This window comes from Arachis ipaensis, chromosome B5, assembly GCF_059453495.1.
Source record: "Arachis ipaensis isolate K30076 ecotype BB chromosome B5, ASM5945349v1, whole genome shotgun sequence".
NCBI classification, from domain to species: Eukaryota; Viridiplantae; Streptophyta; class Magnoliopsida; order Fabales; family Fabaceae; genus Arachis; species Arachis ipaensis.
Genome location: NC_142440.1, coordinates 156,367,543 through 156,389,553, shown reverse-complemented (window position 1 = coordinate 156,389,553; position 22,011 = coordinate 156,367,543). Strand labels below are relative to the sequence as shown.

Sequence of the window (22,011 nt, the reverse complement as noted above, 5' to 3'; positions counted from 1 at the left end):
GACGTGTTTCTGGGAAGATGTTTGGCTACAAAGTGATCCGTTAGAATTGAGTTTTCCGAGGCTTTTCTCCATTTCAAACAAAAAAGGATCTGTCATAGGAGATTGTGGGTTCTGGGATGGGTTAGAGTGGATTTGGAATTTTCAGTAGAGGCGAGCTTTATACCAATGGGAGCTAGAATTAGTGGATCTGTTGCATGAGACCTTAAGGCCTATAAAACTATCACATGATAAGCCGGACAGAATTTTTTGGAAGTTCGACAAAGAAAGTATATTTTCAACTAACTCGTTTGTGCAGGTAGTACAGTCAGAAACTCTTCCGGGAGATATAACCAGCTACAGTTTCACAAGAACACTATGGAAATGTTTGGTGCCGCGCACGAGAGGAGTTATTTATTTGGTTTACTCTGATAGGAAGAGTAAATACTAAAGAAAGACTCCATAGATTGGGAATTATTAGTCAATGTGATAACATGTGCGTCCTGTGTAACAAAGAAGTTGAACATATTCACCATTTATTCTTGGGGTGTGAGTTTACTTGGCAGGTGTGGTATCAATGGCTAACTGAATTTGGGAGATTGTGGACTGTCCCGGGCTCACTGAAATAACACTTTGAGAGTTGGACATGTGCTGCTAACAGGAAGGTAGAGCGCAACAAGTGGCTCATTTGCTTTTTCTCGGTTATTTGGAACGTTTGGCTCGAGAGAAACGGACAAATTTTTAATAACAAGGAAGCAACTGCAGAGGTGGTATTTCAGAAATCCTTAAACAGTTATAGAGAATGGAGTAGTTTAGATCCTTTCTGTTGTTGATGGCAATGCCGGAGATGACATGAAGAAAATTTTTGTCTTTATTTTCTTATTCTTGTTGAATTGTTGGCTTGTTTGTCGCTCCACTTTATTGTGTTGAGCTCTCTTATTCAAAAAAAAGATGGAAGAAGTAATGCAGAGATATCTATTCTTTGCTGTGACGAAGGGATTTCGTCCTAGTGTTTACTCAAGTTGGGAAGATACCAATGAGCAGGTTGTTAATTTCACGTTTTTAGAGTATCACAGATTCAATAATTACGAGCAAGTGGTGCTCTGTTTTAAGTTTAGAATGGCTTGCAGACTGAGCATCAACTTTGAAAAGTCTAGCTTGATATCGGTAAATTTCAGTCAGGAGTGGGGCCAGGCGGCAACTCTTCTAGTGAAGTATTTGGGTATTAATCTAGGGGCTAATCCACGACTGGTAAAAACATGGAAGCCGGTAATAGACAAGGTAGAGGAGAAACTTAGTCTGTAGAAAGCAAAGGTCCTCAATAAAGCAGGGAAGTTGGTTCTCATTAAGTCGGTCATCAATAGCCTACCTGTTTACTATCTGAGTTTGTATAAAATGCCAGTTGCGGTGGCGAAAAAATTAATTTCATTGCAACAGAGATTCTTTTGGGGGAAGGATGATGGAAGAGCTGGGTTGCCTCTTGTAAACTGGGAGTTGATACAGGCACTGAAGAAACTAGGAGGGCTAGGGATGAGAGATGCCATGGTTCACAACACTGCCTTATTGTTCAAGTGGTGGTGGAGATTTTCTAAGGAAGAATGCCCATTATGGAAGAAGGTTGTGTGCTCGTGCAATAATCTGAACCCGAACCAGTTGTTATCGACCCAAGCTTTACCAGCAAAAAGGAGCCCGTGGAAAGATATATGCAACCTGCAAATAAAAGAGCAAATTGTCAGACAGAAGATGATTGATAGACTTGCTATAGAAGTAGGAGATGGTAGAGCAACCAGATTTTGGGAGGATACATGGTTACAGTTGGGGAAGTTGAAAGACTCCTTTCCAAGGCTTTTCTTGATTTCAAATAACAAAGGATCCGTAATTGGGGACTGTGGGTTTTGGGATGAGTTAGAGTGGGTGTAAAACTTCCAATAGAGGAGGGAACTCCGCCAATAGGAGACTGAAAGTTTGAATCAAATGCTAGATATCTTGCACGCTGTGAGATTGATAGCAAGTGTACAAGATAGAGTGGTGTGAAAATTTGACAAGGAAAACATTTATACTACTAACTCATTTGTGCAGGTCTTGCAGGAGCATACTTTGAAGGATGATATCCTTAGATACAAGTACACAAGTGGAATCTGGAAAGGACTAGTACCCCCTCGAGTGGAGTTGTTCACTTGGTTTGTGCTAGTAGGTCGAGTTAACACGAAGGATCGTTTGAGTAGATTCGGCATTATTGATCAGAATGATAATGCTTGTGTGATGTGTAACAAGGACCTTGAATCTGTGCAACATTTGTTTAATTTGTTATGTGTGAGTATGCTTGGTAGGTATGGTGCGCATGGATTACTCATGTGGGTCGGGCTTGGTGCATTCCAGGATCCATCAGAGAACTCTTTGAGAGTTGGAGGACGGTTCCGTTGAGAAAAGAGGAGCGCAAAACATGGTTAGTGGGATTTTTCTCCGTGATATGGAATATCTGGTTGTGTAGAAATGAACTTATTTTTTAGAATAAGGCAACGGTCGTGGTGGAATGCATTGCTAGAACGATTTGTAGCTCTAAGGAATGGTGTGAAACAAACTCATGTTGTTGATGGCTTTGCCGGAGATGACATAGGAGTTGCTATGTATTTTTTCTGTTTCTTGCTCCACCTAGTGTGTTGAGCTTATTTTGACTTCCAAAAAAAAAGTTTAGAATGTCTTCTATCGGTGCCGAGAGAGCTGCACACCTTGAGATAGTTGGATCTGAATGGGAAGGAAGTAGACGTCGGACCTGCCACCTCCGATCTGGATGCTCGGCTGCTGAACTTCCACCCTCTTCAATGGCTTCCACTTTCTCGCCATTAACGAAGATGCGTCTCATTTTCGGTGACGAGAGATGGGGCTTTCATTTCGTCTCTGCATCCAATCTCATAAAACTGGGAATTATTTGGAAATCCAACATGTTTTATTTTGATTTATTATTTGGTCAAGCAATGTCCTTTTTATTTACTGTTTTTTGTCGCTCATAATGTTCCATAAAAAAAATTTGTGAAACGCGGGCTTTTTTCCCTTCCAAAGCCCAATTCCTCCTCCTTGGAAAAAAAACAATAAGGAGTGAAATACAAAATCAGAGAGTTAGTTGGCCCAATTTTTTCTCGTTAGGAGAGTGTTTTCTCTCGATAGAAGAGTATCTCAGAACACTAGGTTCTACTTTCTGAATTGTTGTTCTCTTTAAATTTATCTAAACTATACTGTTTCAACGATTACCATCTATATAACCAATTCAAATTACCTTCTCAAATATTCACCTCCAACCCAAAATTTATCTTTCTCAATAACCATCTTACCTATCATGGCTACCTGACCTTCAAACGCCACAAGACATTCCTCATGTTGGCTTCACCTATCGTATATAAACAATGGTACAGCATTATATTATTATCTGAAACAGATGTCAATCTAACAGCATTAAACACATAATATATCATCCCCAAACATCAAGAATAATCGTCACTCATAGTGAAATTCTCTTCTAATCTACATAACCTTTCATCATGGCCAGACCAAACATGGACACTTAACCCATAGAAGGCCCCACCATCACCCTGAACACACAACTAAGTCCCGGTTTTAAGCCAAATTGTTTTAATCTGATTGGCAGAATTATCACAGATAGAGACCTCAAGTTTAGAGTCATCAAAAACTCCATTCTGGGCATGTGGGGTAACCACAGAGATGTCTTAATCTCCGAAGTGGGGAGAAATAAAGTTCTTATAAGCTTGAAGAATAGCAGACTCGAAAAAAGATTTCTCAACAACGGTCCGTGGAACGTAAGAGGTAATCTAATGAATCTTCAACAATGGTTGTATGGAGAATCTATTCTTGATGTGAGCCTGATGAGCGGATTTTTCGTGGTATAAAATTTCACAATTGAAATCTCGTTGCAAGTATAGTTTCTACACCAACAAACAATCCTCACATCAAAAATTTATTTGTCACAAGTACAAACCCCAATAAAAATAACCGAAATATTTAAACTTCGGGTCATCTCCCTAGGAATTACAATGAAGTGTTTTGTTATTGGCTATGAAGGAATGTTTTGAGGTTTTTGTAATAAGAGACAAGGAATGTAAATAATAAGAGAAATAAGCTAATAACTAAGAAAGTTCTTGGCAAGGAATGAGAATTAGAAGTCATATTCTCATTATCATCATCAATTGTGACAAGAATTGTCCATTGCTCCACTTAGTTAACCTCTAACTATGAAGGAAAGTCAAGTGGATATAATCAACTTGAGTCCACAAGTCCTAGTTAAATCATAGTGAAAGACTAGCTTTAGTGAAATTCAAGTCAATTAGCAACTTTCAATTATCAATCAACAAAATAGTTTGATAACTCAAGAGTCTCCAATTACTCAACCAAAGTCAAGAGGAAAAAATTTTACACTAAAATCCAACCAAGTATTTTATCAAACACTTGAAAGGCATAAAAGAAAAGCATAGTAAAATGACAAGAAATATAAAATCTAACACTACCAAATGCAAGGAAATAACACGAACAAAGTAATTAAACAATAAAGGAACATAAAACATAAATTGCATTAATTGAAATCAAAGGAAACAAAAGTGCATGAACATAAAAATGACTAGAATAAGAAATTAACAAAAGAAACTAGAAGAGTAAAGATGTAGCAACAAGAAATTGAAAGGAAGAATAGATGAAAACAAGAATTAAAATCTAGATCTAAGAAGAGATTTGAACCTAATCTAACCTAATTCTAGAGAGAATAGAGAGCTTCTTTCTCTAGAATTCTAACCTAAAATATGATAAAAACTAAACTATGCCTACTTGGTTCATCCCCCCTCCATCCTTGGGTTCAATAGCATCAGAAATGAGTTGGATTGAGCCCAAAATGCTTCAGAAATCGCTGGCCACGAGTTGCCTTAAGTGAGTCATGTTGATTCTGCGACGCGTGCGCGTAGAGCGACGCGTACGCGTCACCAAACGCAAGGCAACTATGGCAAATTTTATATCATTTTGAAGCCCCGGATGTTAGCTTTCCAACGCAACTGAAACTGCCTCATTTGGACCTCTGTAGCTCAAGTTATGACCGATCCGAAAACAAACTCGACTTTCAACCAATCCGAAAACAAACTCGACTTTCAATCGATCCGAGAAGAAATTTGACTTCCAACTAACTCGAGTACAAACTCGCCTGTCAATTTTGTTAACTTTTTAAAAGGTCTCTACTTACACGAGTAAAATTATATATTTTATTCACACATACTTTTGCATTTATATTTTGTGCAGCTAATATTTATTAATTTATTAGTTATATTCAAACCTCAATATATGTTCTATACTTTGAATAATTCTTACAATTAGTATACCTTTTTTTTTTTCTCTCTCTCTATTCTTTATCTATATTTTTGCAAGACAATACTCATCGTTTTCTATTTCTATTACTAAAGATCATTGATTCTTGTGCTTTTATTTAAAAAAAAAATGAGAAAGAGACATCCTATATTAGAATACAAATTAAAGCCATTCATTTATAATAATGACATATAACAACCATTTCAATTTAACTTTTTATTTAATCATGTATTATATTCTTATTATTTGATGATTTTCTTTTATACAATTAAATGACAGTAACGATGAATTTAAATATTAAAATTGGATTCCATCAAAAAATCAATTGTATATAATTATTATACTATTCACTTTATGCTATTAAATTTTATGTTACTATTTGTTTAATGCAAAAAGTTAAGCAAAAAATAATTACAAACATACAAATTTGTTATTTTTGCACAAAAAATATACTTCATAGCTAAACAAAATTTATTATATTATTTAATGACTAATTATTTTATTACTCTATTAACAATTTAATGTAGATTTTACGAAACAAAGTTATAATATTAACAAATAAAATTAAATAATTCACATTTAGTATGTATGACATTTATACGTCGTTTTCTTTTCTACAATTATCAACTTTCAAGGTATATTTTTTTACTTTGAACTCCAGTACTTTTACAATATATATTATTTAATATATGTTGCGATTTTATACATATTTATTTTTCTAATTTATCTTATTCATGTTTTAATATAAATTGTAAATATTCAATAACTAATTGCTTTGAGCGAAAAATTCATCAATAAGTTGTTGTGGGTTGGAAAATTTTTTAAGACAATTAATCATTATATTCTCGGATCATACAATTGATTCCATCAATGGATATTTATTTCTGAACTTTTCAGTTCACATATAATCAAATGCTATACGCATGTCATGAAAAATTGTTCTCAAGCGGAAAAATATCTTTTATACAATTATCTTGATTGAATGACTCTTACTACTTAATTATTTTTTAAATAAGTGTCGAAATAATAACCCGACTAAGCTTGGATTCACCATATCATTATTCACTTATATTTTAACCGAATTATAACTTATTTTATTTTTTAAATTTAGTCTGAATCATACTATGATCCATCACCTTATAGTTTGGTATTTATTATGCATTATGAGTTATAACTCGACTTTATTTATCTTTATTATTCTAAGTTTGTAACAGAGGATCTTAATAACTATTATTTTGACTTAATGATCAACAGTCATAATAATATCAACTTTATTCATCAACTATATACCTATAAAAATATCAATTTTATATCTCAAGAACACAAACATAATAAGTTCTATTTTATATTTAATATTCTATATTCATAAAATTATTATACTTCTTAAATATTTATTGACTTGAACGTCGGAATAACTTTTATAAGTAGCTATTTTCTATATTCTTCTTAACGATGTATATATCTTTTAAAAATAAAAAGACAAATTTAATTTTTTTCTAAAACGAGATATACCTGCAAAGTTTATTTACAACATATATCATGTGCGCTCTGCGTACCAACTAAGCATGCATAACTACTAGTCTACTGCTACTTTATTTTATGTTTTTAATATACTTTCTTAATAACGTGAACTAATGAGTAATTATATTTATATATAATACAGATAGTGTATCCATGTATCTATTAATCCATTATTCTTTTTATCAAATATGCGCAATAATAATAGATATAAATAATTAGGATTGTATTAGTGGAATTCCTAGCTAACAATAGGATTCACGTCACTAGTGCAATAATTTGATAAAAAGAAATAGGTAAACAAAATAAATAAAAACTTTAATTAAGCATTGATACATTATTATATTATCCATGAAAAAATTAATTTAAATTGATTAAATAATTAATTTTTTTATTTGTTTAAATAAATATTATAAATTTAAATTTTATTTTATATATATATATATATATATATATATATATATATAATAATTAATAATTTATTAATTAATAATAAATTTTTAAATGAAATTTAAATTTATTGCATACTAATCTTTGATCTGTGGTGGAAAAAAAATACATAGGCAACAAAGAAAATATATTAGCCACGAGGGAGTAAACAATTATTAGTAGTGTATATACCATTCACACCGACAAAAAAATATTATCCACGAGGATATAAATAATTAGTAAGAGGAGTATTAGAAGTCAGATTTTGTAATTTATAATTATTAATATTTTTAATAATATAAAATTATTTTTTTAATTAAATATTAATCAAATTTTAATAAAAATACTCGTTATTAAATTTTTTGTTGCCCATGAGGTATATTATCGAGTCCATTTAGGGAGACAATAGACTATTTATACAATGTGTATAATGGGCTATTGAGTTACAAAATGAACATCCTATACTATCTAGAATAACCATGATTTTTTGGGGTTTACTAAAAATCGAACTCTTGACTTTTCGGATCTAGAGCTCTAATATCATGTCATAATACCACTCGTCCAAAAGCTTCACCTAATAGAAAAAAATAACACTAATAATTATATCTCTAATACTCACTAAATCTCTATTGTACACATTGCTTCTCCTACTTTCCCTTATAAATAATTAGTAGTGTATACAAAATTCCCACACAAAAGCACAAGAAACAAAAGAACTCCCAAACACACACATAACAGTTCCCATGGTTTCCAAGGCGACGAAGGAGAACGTTTTCCATGGAAACAGCAATGGCAATAGTGTTAGTATTGATGAGTTGTTCAAAGCTCAAGCTCACTTGTATAGAGTAATGGCAAGTTACACCTTACCAATGTGTGTGAAGTGGGCCATCGACCTTTCCATACCAAACATCATCCATAACCGCCATTCCCATTCCATTTCCCTCTCCGATCTCGTGTCGGCTCTTAACGCTCCACCACCAAAAACTCAATATGTCCAGCGCATCATGCGCTTGTTGACACACGACGGTATATTTGCCGTCGTGGTCAACCAAGAAACTAAAGAAGAAGAATATGTTCTTACTCCCACTTCTGAGCTCCTTGTAAAGGGCACTGATCATTGCGTCTCGGCCATGGCCGAGTACATTATTAACCCAACTACGGTTGGGTTTTATAATTATTTGGCTAAATGGACTTGCGACGAGAAGGGACAAACAACTGTTGAAACTGCTTTAGGGTCTTCCGTTGGCTACTGGGATTTCATTCATGAAAATCCTAAGGAGTTGAAGATTTTCAACGATGGTATGGAGAGTGATTCAAACGTTGTGAGGTTTGCTTTGAGGGATTGTAAATCGGTGTTTGAAGGGTTGGATTCGTTGGTTGATGTTGGTGGGGCCACTGGTAACACTGCTAAGATCATTTGTGAGGCGTTTCCGAAGCTGAAATGCACAGTGTTGGATCTTCCACATGTTGTTGCTGGTTTGCCTGAAACTGAAAACTTGAAATTTTTTGGAGGGAGCATGTTTGATTTTATCCCTCATGCTGATGCTATTTTATTCAAGGTAAGTACGAAACAATTCTTACATTACATGGATGCCACTTTAATTATTATTTTATTAAATAATAATACACATCCAAATCTTTTTATTAACAAAATTCAATTACAATCCCGCTACGTTACCAATAACATTTCTGCCAACTTCTGATAACTCTTGTTTATAATTGTATTTAATAGAAGTGTCTTTGTAGATGTGTCTAACAAAAATATCTTGTTTATGACTATGTCTAATAGAAGTGTCTTTATATACATATTTTCTAGATGTATTTTCTTGTACATGTGTTTAAAATATAATAATTAATTATTGTTGGCAATAAGTTGTCAGGTAGTATATTGGATGGAGGTAATACTAGGGAGACAAAAAAAACAGCCAGAACTTGCCTTATTTAGCATTCATTAATTGTTGCGACAATTAATGAATGCTAAATAAGGCAAGTTATGGCTATTTTTGACTAATTTTCTTTTGTTACCAAACATTTCCGATTGGGAAAATTGATCCTCTCTAGTTTTTTTAACATTTGAGAGAATAAAGTGTGATCTCTCACCTTTAATTCTATAAGTGGGACCAAAAATAAAAAAAAAAAGAGAGAGTAATAAAGGATAAGATTAACCACAAGACACTATTCAATTTTTTTTCCACTAAAGAGGATTCACTCCCGTATATTGATACCCTATACTTTTTCATTCAATTAAGTTAGTCTAACATAATAAAAATTAATTATGACTAATATTATTTTAAGTTTTATTATTTAATTTAGTTAAATTTAATTTATAAAAATATTTTAAAATGTATCATTTCTCTATTTTATTCTACCTTAAAGGTAGCATTTTTTATTGCTATATGTATTTTATTCCTACATATATGTTAGCAGTTTATTTTTAGTCAACATGTAATTAATAATTTAATTTTCATTGTTGCGTGCTGCATATTTTGTTATATAATTCATTTATTTTGTCTTAAGTTAGTCACATATTGAAAATCAAGGTTAATTATTATTTTATAATTAAGTAATATGTGCTTAATTATTTTCAAATCAACGTTACACGTACTTTAAAAAGTTGAAAATATTTAATAACAAAAAAAAATTAACCAAAAATATAATTTTTTACAATAATTAATTAATGCTAAATAAAATAAATTTTTTTTTTGTTTTCATAATATTATCGTAAAAAGTTTTTTATACAATTGAACGGTAAACATTTTTGTGAGACTACCGCAATCTAATCTAATCAAACGAGCCTTCTTAAAATCTATAAAATACGGATATTTCGCTGAATTACCATATTTTAGACACGACCCTCATTGATATTCCTCTAACACACGGGCTAATTGTATTAAACTGTCTTAATAAAAAAAATTTACTCCAAACACATTGAGACACATCTAAATACTATTACGTATCAGTGTGTCTAACCTTATTTTTAACGTATATTCTTAAAATAAATTTTAAAATAATATATATTATTATTTATTAAAAAATATTTTACATATTTTATATAATTAAAATAAAATATTAAAAATAATTAAAAAATTAATAAAATAATAAATATTATACAATTTATTTAAAAAATATTTTATAATATATATATATACTCATATTTTATAAAATTTTAAAATTTATGTGTCAATATATCTCATATAATATAAGTGTTCGTGCATCATAGTTTAAAAAGTTTAAATTTCGTGGTAAAGCTTAGCTCTTACATTGATGTTTGATATTGGGCTGAGAATATGAAGAGAGAATTTCAACTTCATCTCTGGGCCAAAATAAACTAATCAACTTAATAAAAAAGCTAAACACTCATCAATAGGCCCAGCACAATCTTTTGCTACATAGACAAAATGACAAATAACTTTTGCTGATGAGCTGTAAGCCAGATGCCATTTATCACCTTGTCTGGTACGGAGGGAGCTGAGAGCTTTTGGATTCTAATCTCTCCTAACATGTGTAACAGTATATATATTGTACTTGAGACTTGTGATTTTTTAATTTTTGATATTAGATTTATAATTTATAATAATATATAAAATTTAGTATATTTTTTTATATAGAGATACAATTATAATCTTACAATTTGTGAAGTTTAACTTTTTTAAAATTTTAAAACACAAAATCGATTCTTCAATTTGTGGACTTAGACAAATTTAACCCTTAGATTTATGGACTTTAATTTTTTTAAAATTTTTAAAACATAAATCGAATTCTCTAATTTATGATTATCTTTATATTAAATTAAAACACATCATTTTTTTATAACTGAAAATAATACAACAATAATTTTATATTAAAAAAAATCAACCAAAACTTATTTATAGGCATAGGACATGAGAAAATACAAAAGAATTAGTATAGATACAATTTATTTTTATTTTTTATTCATTTTTATAATTATATATTTTTTTAAAAAAAAATGAATAAAAAAATACAAAAATATCAATTTTTATGTTTTTATCTTTTGTGTCTTATTATCATCAGTGTGTTATTGTGTATATATCCTGTTCTCAAAACTGACTAGCCCTAGTGACAAAAATAGTTGTCTTCTTCTAGATAGTCACACCAGATTCGAATCTCGGTAGTAGTTGAGCTGTGGTTGAAAAATCAAAAATGAAAAGTCTTCTAGTTAGTGAAGTATGATTTCATTGGTTCATCTTTTTTTATTTAATCAACTAGTGGCAAGAAATTTAATTCTAATATTGTTTTAAATATTAAATTTGTTTTAATGTATGCAGTGGGTTCTGGGCAATTGGAGCGATGATCATTGCATACAAGTCCTAGAAAAATGTAAGGAAGCAATTTCAGGAAAAAGTGGCGGAGGAAAAGTGATTATTATTGACATAGTAATAAATGAAAATGAAGATGAGCATGATGTGATGGAACTAAAACTATTTTCTGATATAGCTGCAATGACTCTTCTTGATGGAAAAGAGAGAGACGAGAAAGATTGGAAAAAACTCTTCTTCAAAGCAGGCTTCAAGAACTACAAAGTGTTTTCCATATTTGGCTTTAGGTCGCTTATTGAGGTTTATCCTTAATTAAGGAGATCATGTAATTTATGAAGCAATCTCTAATGTCAAAAAAACTATGCTTGCAAATAATAAGTCATTATTCATGGCAACACAAATAATGTTATTCTCTCCTTTTTTTTTTTTTTTTTTTTGTTTACCTAGCACTCCTCCTTTTAAAAAAAAGTATATAGTTGACTATCATTAGATAAAATATACGGCCATGCTATGTGTAATATTTGATTATTTTTGTTATATTTTAAAATTTTCAAAAACTCATTTATTATTTGTATCTTTAAAATTATTTTTATGAACGATATAAATTTTCACAAGTCTATTTTATTAGTTTAAACTATTAGATATTTACCATTTTAACTAACTTTATATTTTTTATTATCCTACATATTTAATTATAAAAAGATGGATTGATACGCTAGTTTAATATCATTCTACAAAAATTATTAATTCAAATGTAAATTCATAATATTTTATTACTAATTTTATCTTAAACTACGTATTTTATTTATAGAAGATGACTTCGAACTTGGTCAAATCTTAGAGAAACATTGGTAAAAAATAACAAACTAAGGGTTAAGGCCTTCGTGCCCAAAAATTAAAATGAGCCACATATTTAAAAGTGAAGAACTAAGATGATCATTTTTGTAAAATTAAGGACACTTAAATTGTCAATACCTTTCTAAATTGTGAAAGAATGCATCGGCAATTACATTCCTATTAAATATGATTTTGTTAAAAGAAAATATCACTCCAACCGACCTTAACTGTATTATGTCCAATAATAATACTAGTATATCTATTTGTGTAACATAGATTTTCAACGATGCTATGGAGAGTGATTCGAATTTGTATAGCTTCGCAATGAGATTGCAAACCTGTGAGCAACACTGCAACAGGGAACACTGCTAAGATTATTAGTGGGGAATTTCCTAAGATAAAATGCAGAGTGTTGGACATTCCACATGTTTGTTATTTCTGTAGTCTGTAATGCATGATTCGGATGATGATCACAGCAAACAAATCCGGAAAATGCTAAAGCTATTTCGAGGAAAAGCAATGATGGAGGACAAGTGATATAGTGATAAATGAAGAAGAAGATGGGCATTAAATGACAAAGTTAAAGCTCTTGCAAGACAAGGGTGTGATGACTTTTCTGTATGGAAAGTTGAGGGATGAGAAAGAATGGAAGAAGCTTTTATTGGATGCAGACTTCAAAGACTACAGAATATTTCCCTCGTTTGGGTTTAGGTCTCTTATTAAGCTTTACAAACCAGACATGAGTTCAAATAAAATGAAGTCATATATAAAAGGTGTAAAAGATTAAAATACTTCAGGAAGAAAATATAGACAGAAATAAATATTATATATTTCTTTTTTTGCCATATCATGGCCAATCCTTTTCTCAAAAAGTAAAAAAAAAAACAAAAATAGCAACATATCATGGTTCAATGTCTTTCGTACACTACCAAAAGTAATTTCTTATACTTGCTATCAAAATTGAGATAAATTAAAAACAAAATAAGGAAAAATCAGCCTGGGGTTCAGACGGCCAACTAAATTGGGAAGGAGGCAAGGTTTAGGAATGTGTGAATTACAAATCAATAAGTTAAAAAAAAAAAAAAGAAAAGAAAAAAGATTATATGGATAAAGGGCTATGGGGGCAGAGTGAATCCATAAACTTGAATCCTGTTTGGTCTTTCCCCCAAAACTTTTTGCATTAGTTATGCCCACGTAACACCCAGAGCAGAGGAAACACTCAGTCCCCGACTCCTTTACCATCTCTTTCCACCTTTGTTGAAATTACCTCTCCCATTCGAAAACCTATCGTTCTGGCCGAATCTACCATTCCTGCCACCACCTCTTCCAAACCTGTTCCCACCATTTCTATCATTAAACCCTCGACCGCCACCAAATCTGCCCCCTCTTGGTTGCTCTCTTTCTTGCAAACGTGGTAATGTTTTCAACACCTCTAGGCTTACATTACCAGCTTTCTGCTGACCTGTAGAGCAAAAATAACTGAATTTAAAATATGAACAGAACATTATAGCTTCTTTTGTCAGACTTGGAACATAATTTGGACTTTATGGAATGTTAGTATGTTACGACAAAATTTTATACGTTGACAGGCTTAAAAGACAGCAATTAGAAAAACACTCGCAATTACTAGTTTACTACTATGATGACAGTGGAAGTTAAACGAAGCAATGTGTGTGTGCGCGTGCACATAGGTGAGAGAAAGAGCTTTGTTTTAAATTGCTCAAAATCTGAAATAAATCATTTAGAAATAAAATTTACCAGTAAGATAAATGTCTAAATCCTTGGCTGGTACATCAAACACTGCACCATTTCCATCTGCAGTGAGAGTCAAACCCTGCACAGCCTCAACCTGCTCCTCGGGCAAGAATCTCCTTAGGATTCCGAAAACAAAGCTGATACCAACCCACAACATCATATGTCAAATAGGAGGAAACAACCAATGCCAAAAACAAAATCCAGTTAATACTAATACTTGAAAGTAGTTGACAACTGAAGAATCAAGTCTATACCATCAATTGAAGTAACCAAACCACTAGAATACAAAATTTCTAGATTCTAATTTGAAGAAAGACGACAGTAATTAAACATTGTAGTAGAATACTCACGACGGCGTGAACATAGGTTTTCCAATCTCAAGAAGCAGTGTAACGTAATTCTCCATGGAAGTCAAAACTGATCTTTTCTTTATCTCGGTAAAGCCCTGGAAAAAAAACACAATATTTACCTGAATTAGAGAATTATATGGAAGATGAAGGATCTGATACATTTATAAAAACTATATTTCAAGGAAAATACATGTTAAACATATAGAGGATTAATTGACTGACCACAGCCTTGGCAAGTGCTTTTGCAAGTAGATCAGCAGCTGATAAACCAGAGTTGTTCAAAAGCTCCTCAGCCGCAGACTTGAACGCAGGAATCACACTGTGCACATGACATATGTTAGCATTAGAAGAAAACAAATGTTAACAGAAGTGAATAACAAAAACCATACCTATCAGACACTTGGGTAATCATTTCAGCAGCTTCTCCACCAACAGCTTTGGCAATATCATCAGGCTGGGGGGCAGATATGTGCTCAAATTTCACACCCGATTCCCTTTCTATTTTAGATACATTTGATCGCCTGGGATCATAAAGCATTACAGCAACTCCCGTATTTCCTGAAAAACCCAGAGCCTAGAATGTAACCCACAAGCTCAATAGCACAAACATAGCAATAAAAAAACCTAACAAAATTCTGAAAATACCTGCTCTTCCTGTGCGCCCAGATCGATGAATGTAGGCTTCTACATCACGTGGGGGCTCACACTAAATCCAAAACAATCGAGCATATCAGATCAGATCAACATCAATAAAAAGATGATGCATTATATATTTGGCATGTATAGACATCAAGAGTACCTGGATAATTAACTGAACATCATTAATATCTAAACCCCTTGCTGCCACATTTGTGGCAACCAAAGTCATGAATTTCCCAGACCTAAAACCAGACAGTGTAACCTGCAATAATGGTAGAGTTAAGAGGAGGAAAAATAGCAAAAGCAGAACCCAAGCATTGTTATTTGAAAAATATATGTACAACAGCAGGGGGTCATTACACAAGGAAATCAATTTCAAAACAACTTGCAACATGGTGAACATGTAAGATGAAAATCTCCAAAAAATCATCGAAATACATGTAGCAGCTCACCTCACGTTGTGATTGCTGTATATCACCATGTAGAGCTCTTGCTCCGGGCAACAAGCCGGCAAGCTCAGAAGCAGACTCCTTTTTCTCAGTAAATATAATTGTTCGGCCTCCACTGAAACAAAACCATATGTCAAATAAATGCTTCTAAGTATTCATAAAATGATGTAGAAATAAGAAATGAATGACAAAATAAAAAACAACCTGCTATAACAGCGAATAATGTCTGGGATAAGCTGGGCCCTGGCAGAACCGTTACATGGAAGAACAATATGTCTAACATTGGTGCTAGCCTTCATTTTTGCATTTCCCACCAGATCTGCAGTTTTTTTATCTGGTTTCAGAAATTTTCCAGAAATCTGACAACAAAATAACATTTCATAAGGAAAAAAATATATTGTAAAAAAATGAATTAGAACATAGGATGATCACAAACATACATGCTTAACCCAGTCTGGCAAAGTAGCACTGAAAAGAAGTGTCTGAACTTTGCTAACATCTTGTACCTTGCCTGTAAAAATCAAGGACCATTGTTATACTGAAAAAAGAAGGAAGCTGCAGAGTAAAAAATCAAACACTGGCATGGAACATCAGTGGCCTCAAATAATTTATAAATTACAGATTAAAAAAAAATTGGCCAAAGAGGCAAAAATCAAACAAAATACCTAGAATTAGTTCCACATCTTCAACAAAACCCATTCTGAGCATCTCATCAGCCTCATCAAGGACACGGAACTTTAGCTGGCTCAGGTCAATATTTTCCCTCTCTATATGATCCTAAATAAAATCAACAATAGCCATTAAATAGACTGAAGCTTCTACTATTAACCATTGGCAATAGGTATGAATCATATTGCAAAATGAAAAACCATTATATGAAACCAACAAATATTATACAGGCAATACCTTCACACGACCTGGAGTGCCAACAACAATATCAACACCTCTCCTAAGCTTACTCTCTTGAGTCTGGTATGGAGCCCCACCATATAGACAGCAAGAACTCAATCCCATTGCCCCACCATAAACTTCAAAATCAGCATACACCTAATCCACAACAGAAGAAACAAACATAAATATAACTGCAAATAAAAGCACTTAAACCACTTCCGCAGTCAGCTATTGTAAGTTAACTAGTTAAGTATACCTGATTTGCCAATTCCCTGGTGGGTAAAAGAACAAGGACACTTGGAGCCCTCCCAAAACCGGTCTTTCTGAACGCTTTGGCAGGACCATTGATTAAAGACTCTAGTAGGGGCAACACAAAAGCCAGAGTTTTACCCTGAAAATGCACGAGCAGGATGATTTAAAACACAAAAAAATTGCGTAGCATCAGAACTATTTCACCTCTCATAATAATCATTTACAAGGCCAAAATTGAAACCCCATTCACCAAAGAACTAAATACTTCAATTAACTCAGACATGGTATTTCTTAGGCCACACTAATTCCTAATATGTTAATTAATATATGTATCCTATCATACCAGAACTAACTTGAAGCTCAAACTCCAGAAACATGGCAAATCAACATATTCGGTAACAAACATAAACACGTGCAAATGCAATTAAGAAGAAGCATTACCAATCAGGACAAAAAATTGATTTTTTTTCTCTTTGTTCTCTTAAAAACAAAAATAGAATATTGATAACAGATCAGAGCGTGAGCTGAGAAATAAGGGCATAAATATACCTGACCGGTGCGAGCACGACCAACCAAATCAGAGCCATCGAGGATGATGTCGAAGGTCATGGCCTGAATCGGGAAGAGAGACTCAATTCCCTTCTCCTTAAGCTTTGCCCTAAGAGGCTCGGAGATTCTGAAGTTGGTAATGGCGTTAGGATCCTCCTCCTTTTTGAGAACCTCTTCTTCCTCCTCCTCTTCCTCATCCATGTCCAACTTGGCCTTCTTATTCTTCTCCTTCTTGCTCTTCTTCTTCTCCTTGGATTTCAAGCCTTCATCATTCTGAGGCTCAACGAGCTCAGAGCTAGTCTCACTCTTCTGATCGTCCTCATCCTCATCAGAGGAGAGCTTCTTCCTCTTCTTGGAGCTTTTCTTCTTGGTTTCAGAAACGGCGCCGTTTAGCTGCTGAGCCTGAGCGTCGTCGACGTTGTTTTCCTTCTTTTCCTTTTTGGATTTGTGTTTTTTGTTGTCCTTAGGGGAGGGAACGGCGCCGTTTGAGAGAGCAAGGGAAGGCATGGCGGAACGGTGGCGTTTTGAGGGTTAGGTTAGGTGTGTTATTTGTGGAGAGAGAGAGAGGGAGATATTTTCTCCTGCTTCGAAGGAAGGATGGAAGAGTGAGAGTGCAGTCAGAAGCAGGAGAAGAAAGAGGAAGAGGCTGCGTCGAGCTTCGCGGGGATTTAAGGGAAATTCAGGGTTTCATGGTGGACGCGTTCTCTGCCCTTCGATCCTCAAACCCTATTCTCAACGCATCACACCCGTTAGATCTGCGACCTAATGACGGTTGGGTAGTTATTCTTCTCACGCTTTTGTATTTCTTTATTCACTTTTTTGGGCCTTGCCTTCCTTCATCATGACCCGGTTTCCTCACATTAACCCAACTTCAGTTTGGCCCATAAATGGGTCAACATCAGTCCAGATAAGGAAAAAAAAAAGCCAGTCTCCAGTAGACGGAAAAAACCAACACTTCTGATTCTGGTTGAAGATTTGAAGCTTATTGCATGTGGACAAAAAATTAAAAAAAAAAAAAATTATGGCATCCTTCTTAGTATAATTTCTAATATATTGGCTAGTATAATAACCAAGAGTTGGTCGAGTAATCAGACTCATACAAGTATCATAGATTCAAATTTCACATTGTATATGCAATAATTTATTGAGCAGATTATTCTTTGTCTGTGAGATTAAGAGATACTATAAAAAATAAAAAAAAAATATTTTGCTAGCATAATTTCTATTATACGAATTTTATTATCTTGGTCAATAATCAAATTCAAATATTTAAATAATTTTTTAATGGATGAAATTAAAACATAATTTTTTCACTTTTCAAAATTTATAACAGTCATATTTAATAAATTAGAATAAAAATAACATTCAATAAGTACGAGTTATAAAAATTAATTTCGAGAAATTATTTTTTACATTTAAAATAATTTTAATAGACATAAATATAATTGAAAAATGAATATAAATATTTATTAATATATAATATTATATTAAATTTTTTAACTTTAAAATTATAAATTAACTTTAAAAAATATCTTCATATGTTCTTTTAAAAAAATTCCAAAATTTTCAAGTTAAAAATGTAGTTATATAATACTTTTTATTTACTAAACACAACATAAAATGTATAAATTTTTTTCAAATATAAGCACAACCGTAACAAACCACACCTTGGTAACTTAACTTGGTTTCAACTTTCAAGAGTGAGGGCAATCAGTCACGTGAAATCATGTGAATGGCTTGAATTTTCTGCATGACGCTAATATTTTCCTAGAAAAGCTTTTTTTTGGTGACTATTTTCCTAGAAAAGCTTAAAACGTGGGTTGGGATGTCTTGATAATCTTTATTCCAAAAATCTCGACAAAAGTCCAGAAAATTGACTTCGTTAGCAGATGGTTACAACCATCTTTTGGTGAATCCACTAGTTTGAAGGAATCAAAGATTATTGTCAATTTTTACTGCACCGATTTGACTCATTTCATTTTTTAAACCGTGATGGTAAGAAATATGACCATTTACCATAATAAATAAATTGCCTTTCAATATTATCAGAATACACAATATGTAAAACAGATACTAAAATGTATTTTTTTCATAAACTATGTAAACTGCGACAGGAGTCCCGCAGTTTACGAATACACGTAATTCGCTACAGGAGTGTCGCGGTTTACGTTCTAAGAAAAATAAACATAATTCGCAATAGGGGTGTCGCGGTTTATGTGTGAATGGCGAGTGTGCATAAACCGCGACATGAGTCTAGCAGTTTATGTATTAATGAGCAGTTTGCAGAAACATAAAATAAAGTAAGTCCATGGTAAACAAAAACATATGTAACACACATAAATCCATGGAATAAACTAAGTACCATCATATAATACAAAAATACACGACAAATTTGACATACATAGGTATCATCAATGAAAACATAAAATAAACAGCTATGGCTCCTATCTGTCCTCATTCTCCTCGTGAGAGTCATCCCCAAATGCACCTAGGAGATGCGACCTGTACCACATCGAGCAGCCCGTCGCACTCTGGCTGGCCTCTGGCGCTGCTGTGCTAGAGGATCGACGGGCATGCCTACGACATATGCAGATGGAGGCGTCCCTCCCATGCCCAACCAACTGTGATACGAGCTGCTAGCAGGCTCATTCAGGTCTACATGAAACTGGGGCTGGTACCCCTGAGGGTCATACATCTGCGGCTGGTACCGCTGAATCTCCTCCATATCTGGGCGATACCCCTGCGCAACGTCTATCTGGGGCTGGGTCTCCGGCACCTGATCCTGTAGGGTCTGGTGCTGAGAATGCGGAGGGTCGTCATCCCGGATGAGATATGCAAAGTCAGAATAGAACTGTGAACTGCCAACTTGGTGGTCCATATCCATCGTGAAAGTCGGGCCCGCCAGGTCATGATACATCTGTCTATGGATCTCATGGTATATCTGGGAGCTCGAAACATGTGTAAGAGGAACCTCCTGGGACCCCGCCCCTGCCTGCTCAGTGGGTCTATTACCAGGACCACCAAATGCGACCCCTGATGTACACCCCGACGCTGAGGACGGTCACGCCGGACACGGTGATCGGCATGTCCTACTCTGTCGCCACCAGATGTGCCATCCTGAATCATGTCATCCAGCCATCGCTACTCCCGATCTGTAGCCCGGGTACCAATGCGTCGTCGCATCTCCACGCGCCTGTTATCAGGCACGTCCGGCATCGGAACCCTAGAAGGCACCTGTGAAGAACCTCTTTGAACAACATCCTGACTGATCTCCTCGGCCCTAGGATCAGCAATCAAGGAATCCGGCAACAAAAACCTATGGGCCAGGGCCACTCTGTACCACCATCGCTGAAAGTCTGCCGACGGCCCGGGATCAGGCACTCGGGGATACTCAGAACAACATCAACCCTGTTCTGCCAACTAAGATGCCATACCTGATAGTAGCTCGGGAACCATCTGTCCCCCACCCCTCTCATCTTTGGCATGGAGCCAGTCTATATTCGAGGCCGGCTCAGGTTCGTGCCGAATGCCACCCAGCTGTGGCAGCCCCCTATCCACCTAGTGCCACTCAATGACGGCGAAGTATATCAAGCAAGTACATGCGCGCCATAACCGACTGTGCTCCTCTGTGAGAATCTCTGGATGAACAACAGCCATCACGTCGAGCGAAGCATAATGCTCCCAAACAATCTACAAATGTTGACAGATAACATTTATTAGTCCATTAACTAATAAATATATAGTTAATTACTAGATAAAAATGGAAACAAAATGAATAAACTTACATCTCGATCACCTAAGCGGTCCAATGCTAGGCGACACTGGATAACTCTCTCCTCCTTGCAGTCGGATGTCAACAAGTAAGTGGCCCACCTGAACGAATACAATGTTATACACATGTATAAATTGCTAATGACCTAGTTAATAAAAAGAGTTACAGTTCAAGTCTAACTGTGCAGATATGCCTGGAAGCCAATGGGAAGGAATAGGTGTCGAATCCCCGCGGCCTGAGGCTAGGAAACCGCCAGAAAATCCATGACTGCAGTAGTTGCAGGGGGCCTACCAAGTTTGTCACGTTTCTGTTGGCCACCAGACACATGCAACGATATAGCCAAGCCAACGCTGCCGACCCCCAACTATAACTGCCTATATCATCAAGTCTCGCCACAAAGAACAACCACTGTATATGAACCCGATTTACACTCTTGTCACCGAAAAACTGAGTAGAAAGCAGCATCATAATCTAAGCCCGTGCATATATGCGTACAGTCTCCTCCGTACGTAGCATTATCCAGTAGCACCCTGAATCTCTCATGAAACCAGGTGAAGTGGACTGTATACTGCTTTACCTTATTCTGTGGTGGAAGCTCGCCAAACAGTTCCTGAAACCACTCTCACGCCGGTTTGTCTTCTTCCATAAGCTTCTCAAAATCTGTAAGGCACCCGGATACAGGTAAACCATCCATGGGCAGCCCCAGCTGGTATGCTACATCCTACAGCGTGATAGTGCACTCTCCAAAAGGCATATGAAAGGCATGCGTCTCAGGACGCCACCTCTCAATGAAAGCGTTGACTAAGGGATCGTCCAACCATAACCACCTCGCGTTGAGCCTCGCCAGGTGGTACAAACCAGCCCTCTCTAGATAGGGTACGATCCTGTCATGCATAAGCATGTTCTGCTGCCTCCGAACACTATAAATATACCTAGTCGGCTGGAGCATGTGACAGAAG

General features: G+C 34.6%; 2 protein-coding genes and 1 pseudogene across 2 annotated transcripts; 1 reads left to right on the top strand and 2 right to left on the bottom strand.

Moving 5' to 3' along the window:
- Positions 1-7,988: 7,988 nt before the first annotated feature.
- LOC107644738 (isoflavone-7-O-methyltransferase 9) lies at positions 7,989-11,942 on the top strand. Its single transcript, XM_016348664.3, has 2 exons — positions 7,989-8,840; positions 11,568-11,942. The coding sequence occupies exons 1-2, from the start codon at positions 8,025-8,027 to the stop codon at positions 11,868-11,870; spliced, it is 1,119 nt and encodes a 372-aa protein (XP_016204150.1). The 5' UTR covers positions 7,989-8,024; the 3' UTR covers positions 11,871-11,942.
- A 1,260-nt stretch (positions 11,943-13,202) lies between these two features.
- LOC107644737 (DEAD-box ATP-dependent RNA helicase 7) lies at positions 13,203-18,058 on the bottom strand. Its single transcript, XM_016348663.3, has 14 exons — positions 17,281-18,058; positions 16,736-16,870; positions 16,495-16,635; positions 16,254-16,365; positions 16,029-16,099; positions 15,793-15,947; positions 15,592-15,703; positions 15,300-15,401; positions 15,146-15,206; positions 14,890-15,058; positions 14,723-14,819; positions 14,501-14,595; positions 14,154-14,287; positions 13,203-13,857 (listed from the first exon to the last, which is right to left on the bottom strand). The coding sequence occupies exons 1-14, from the start codon at positions 17,785-17,787 to the stop codon at positions 13,631-13,633; spliced, it is 2,118 nt and encodes a 705-aa protein (XP_016204149.1). The 5' UTR covers positions 17,788-18,058; the 3' UTR covers positions 13,203-13,630.
- Positions 18,059-19,768: 1,710 nt separating this feature from the next.
- Positions 19,769-20,600, bottom strand: LOC148566351 (uncharacterized; annotated as a pseudogene).
- Positions 20,601-22,011: the final 1,411 nt, after the last annotated feature.

Bases quoted from the DNA above. Each gene is read 5' to 3' on its own strand.
- LOC107644738 (XM_016348664.3), top strand. From the start codon at position 8,025: ATGGTTTCCAAGGCGACGAAGGAGAACGTTTTCCATGGAAACAGCAAT. The intron at 8,841-11,567 runs GTAAGTACGAAA...TAATGTATGCAG, and splicing joins CTGATGCTATTTTATTCAAG to TGGGTTCTGGGCAATTGGAG.
- LOC107644737 (XM_016348663.3), bottom strand. From the start codon at position 17,787: ATGCCTTCCCTTGCTCTCTCAAACGGCGCCGTTCCCTCCCCTAAGGAC. The intron at 14,820-14,889 runs GTATGGTTTTTG...TCATGTGCACAG, and splicing joins ATTACCCAAGTGTCTGATAG to TGTGATTCCTGCGTTCAAGT. The intron at 13,858-14,153 runs GTAAATTTTATT...TTTGCTCTACAG, and splicing joins TTTAGACATTTATCTTACTG to GTCAGCAGAAAGCTGGTAAT.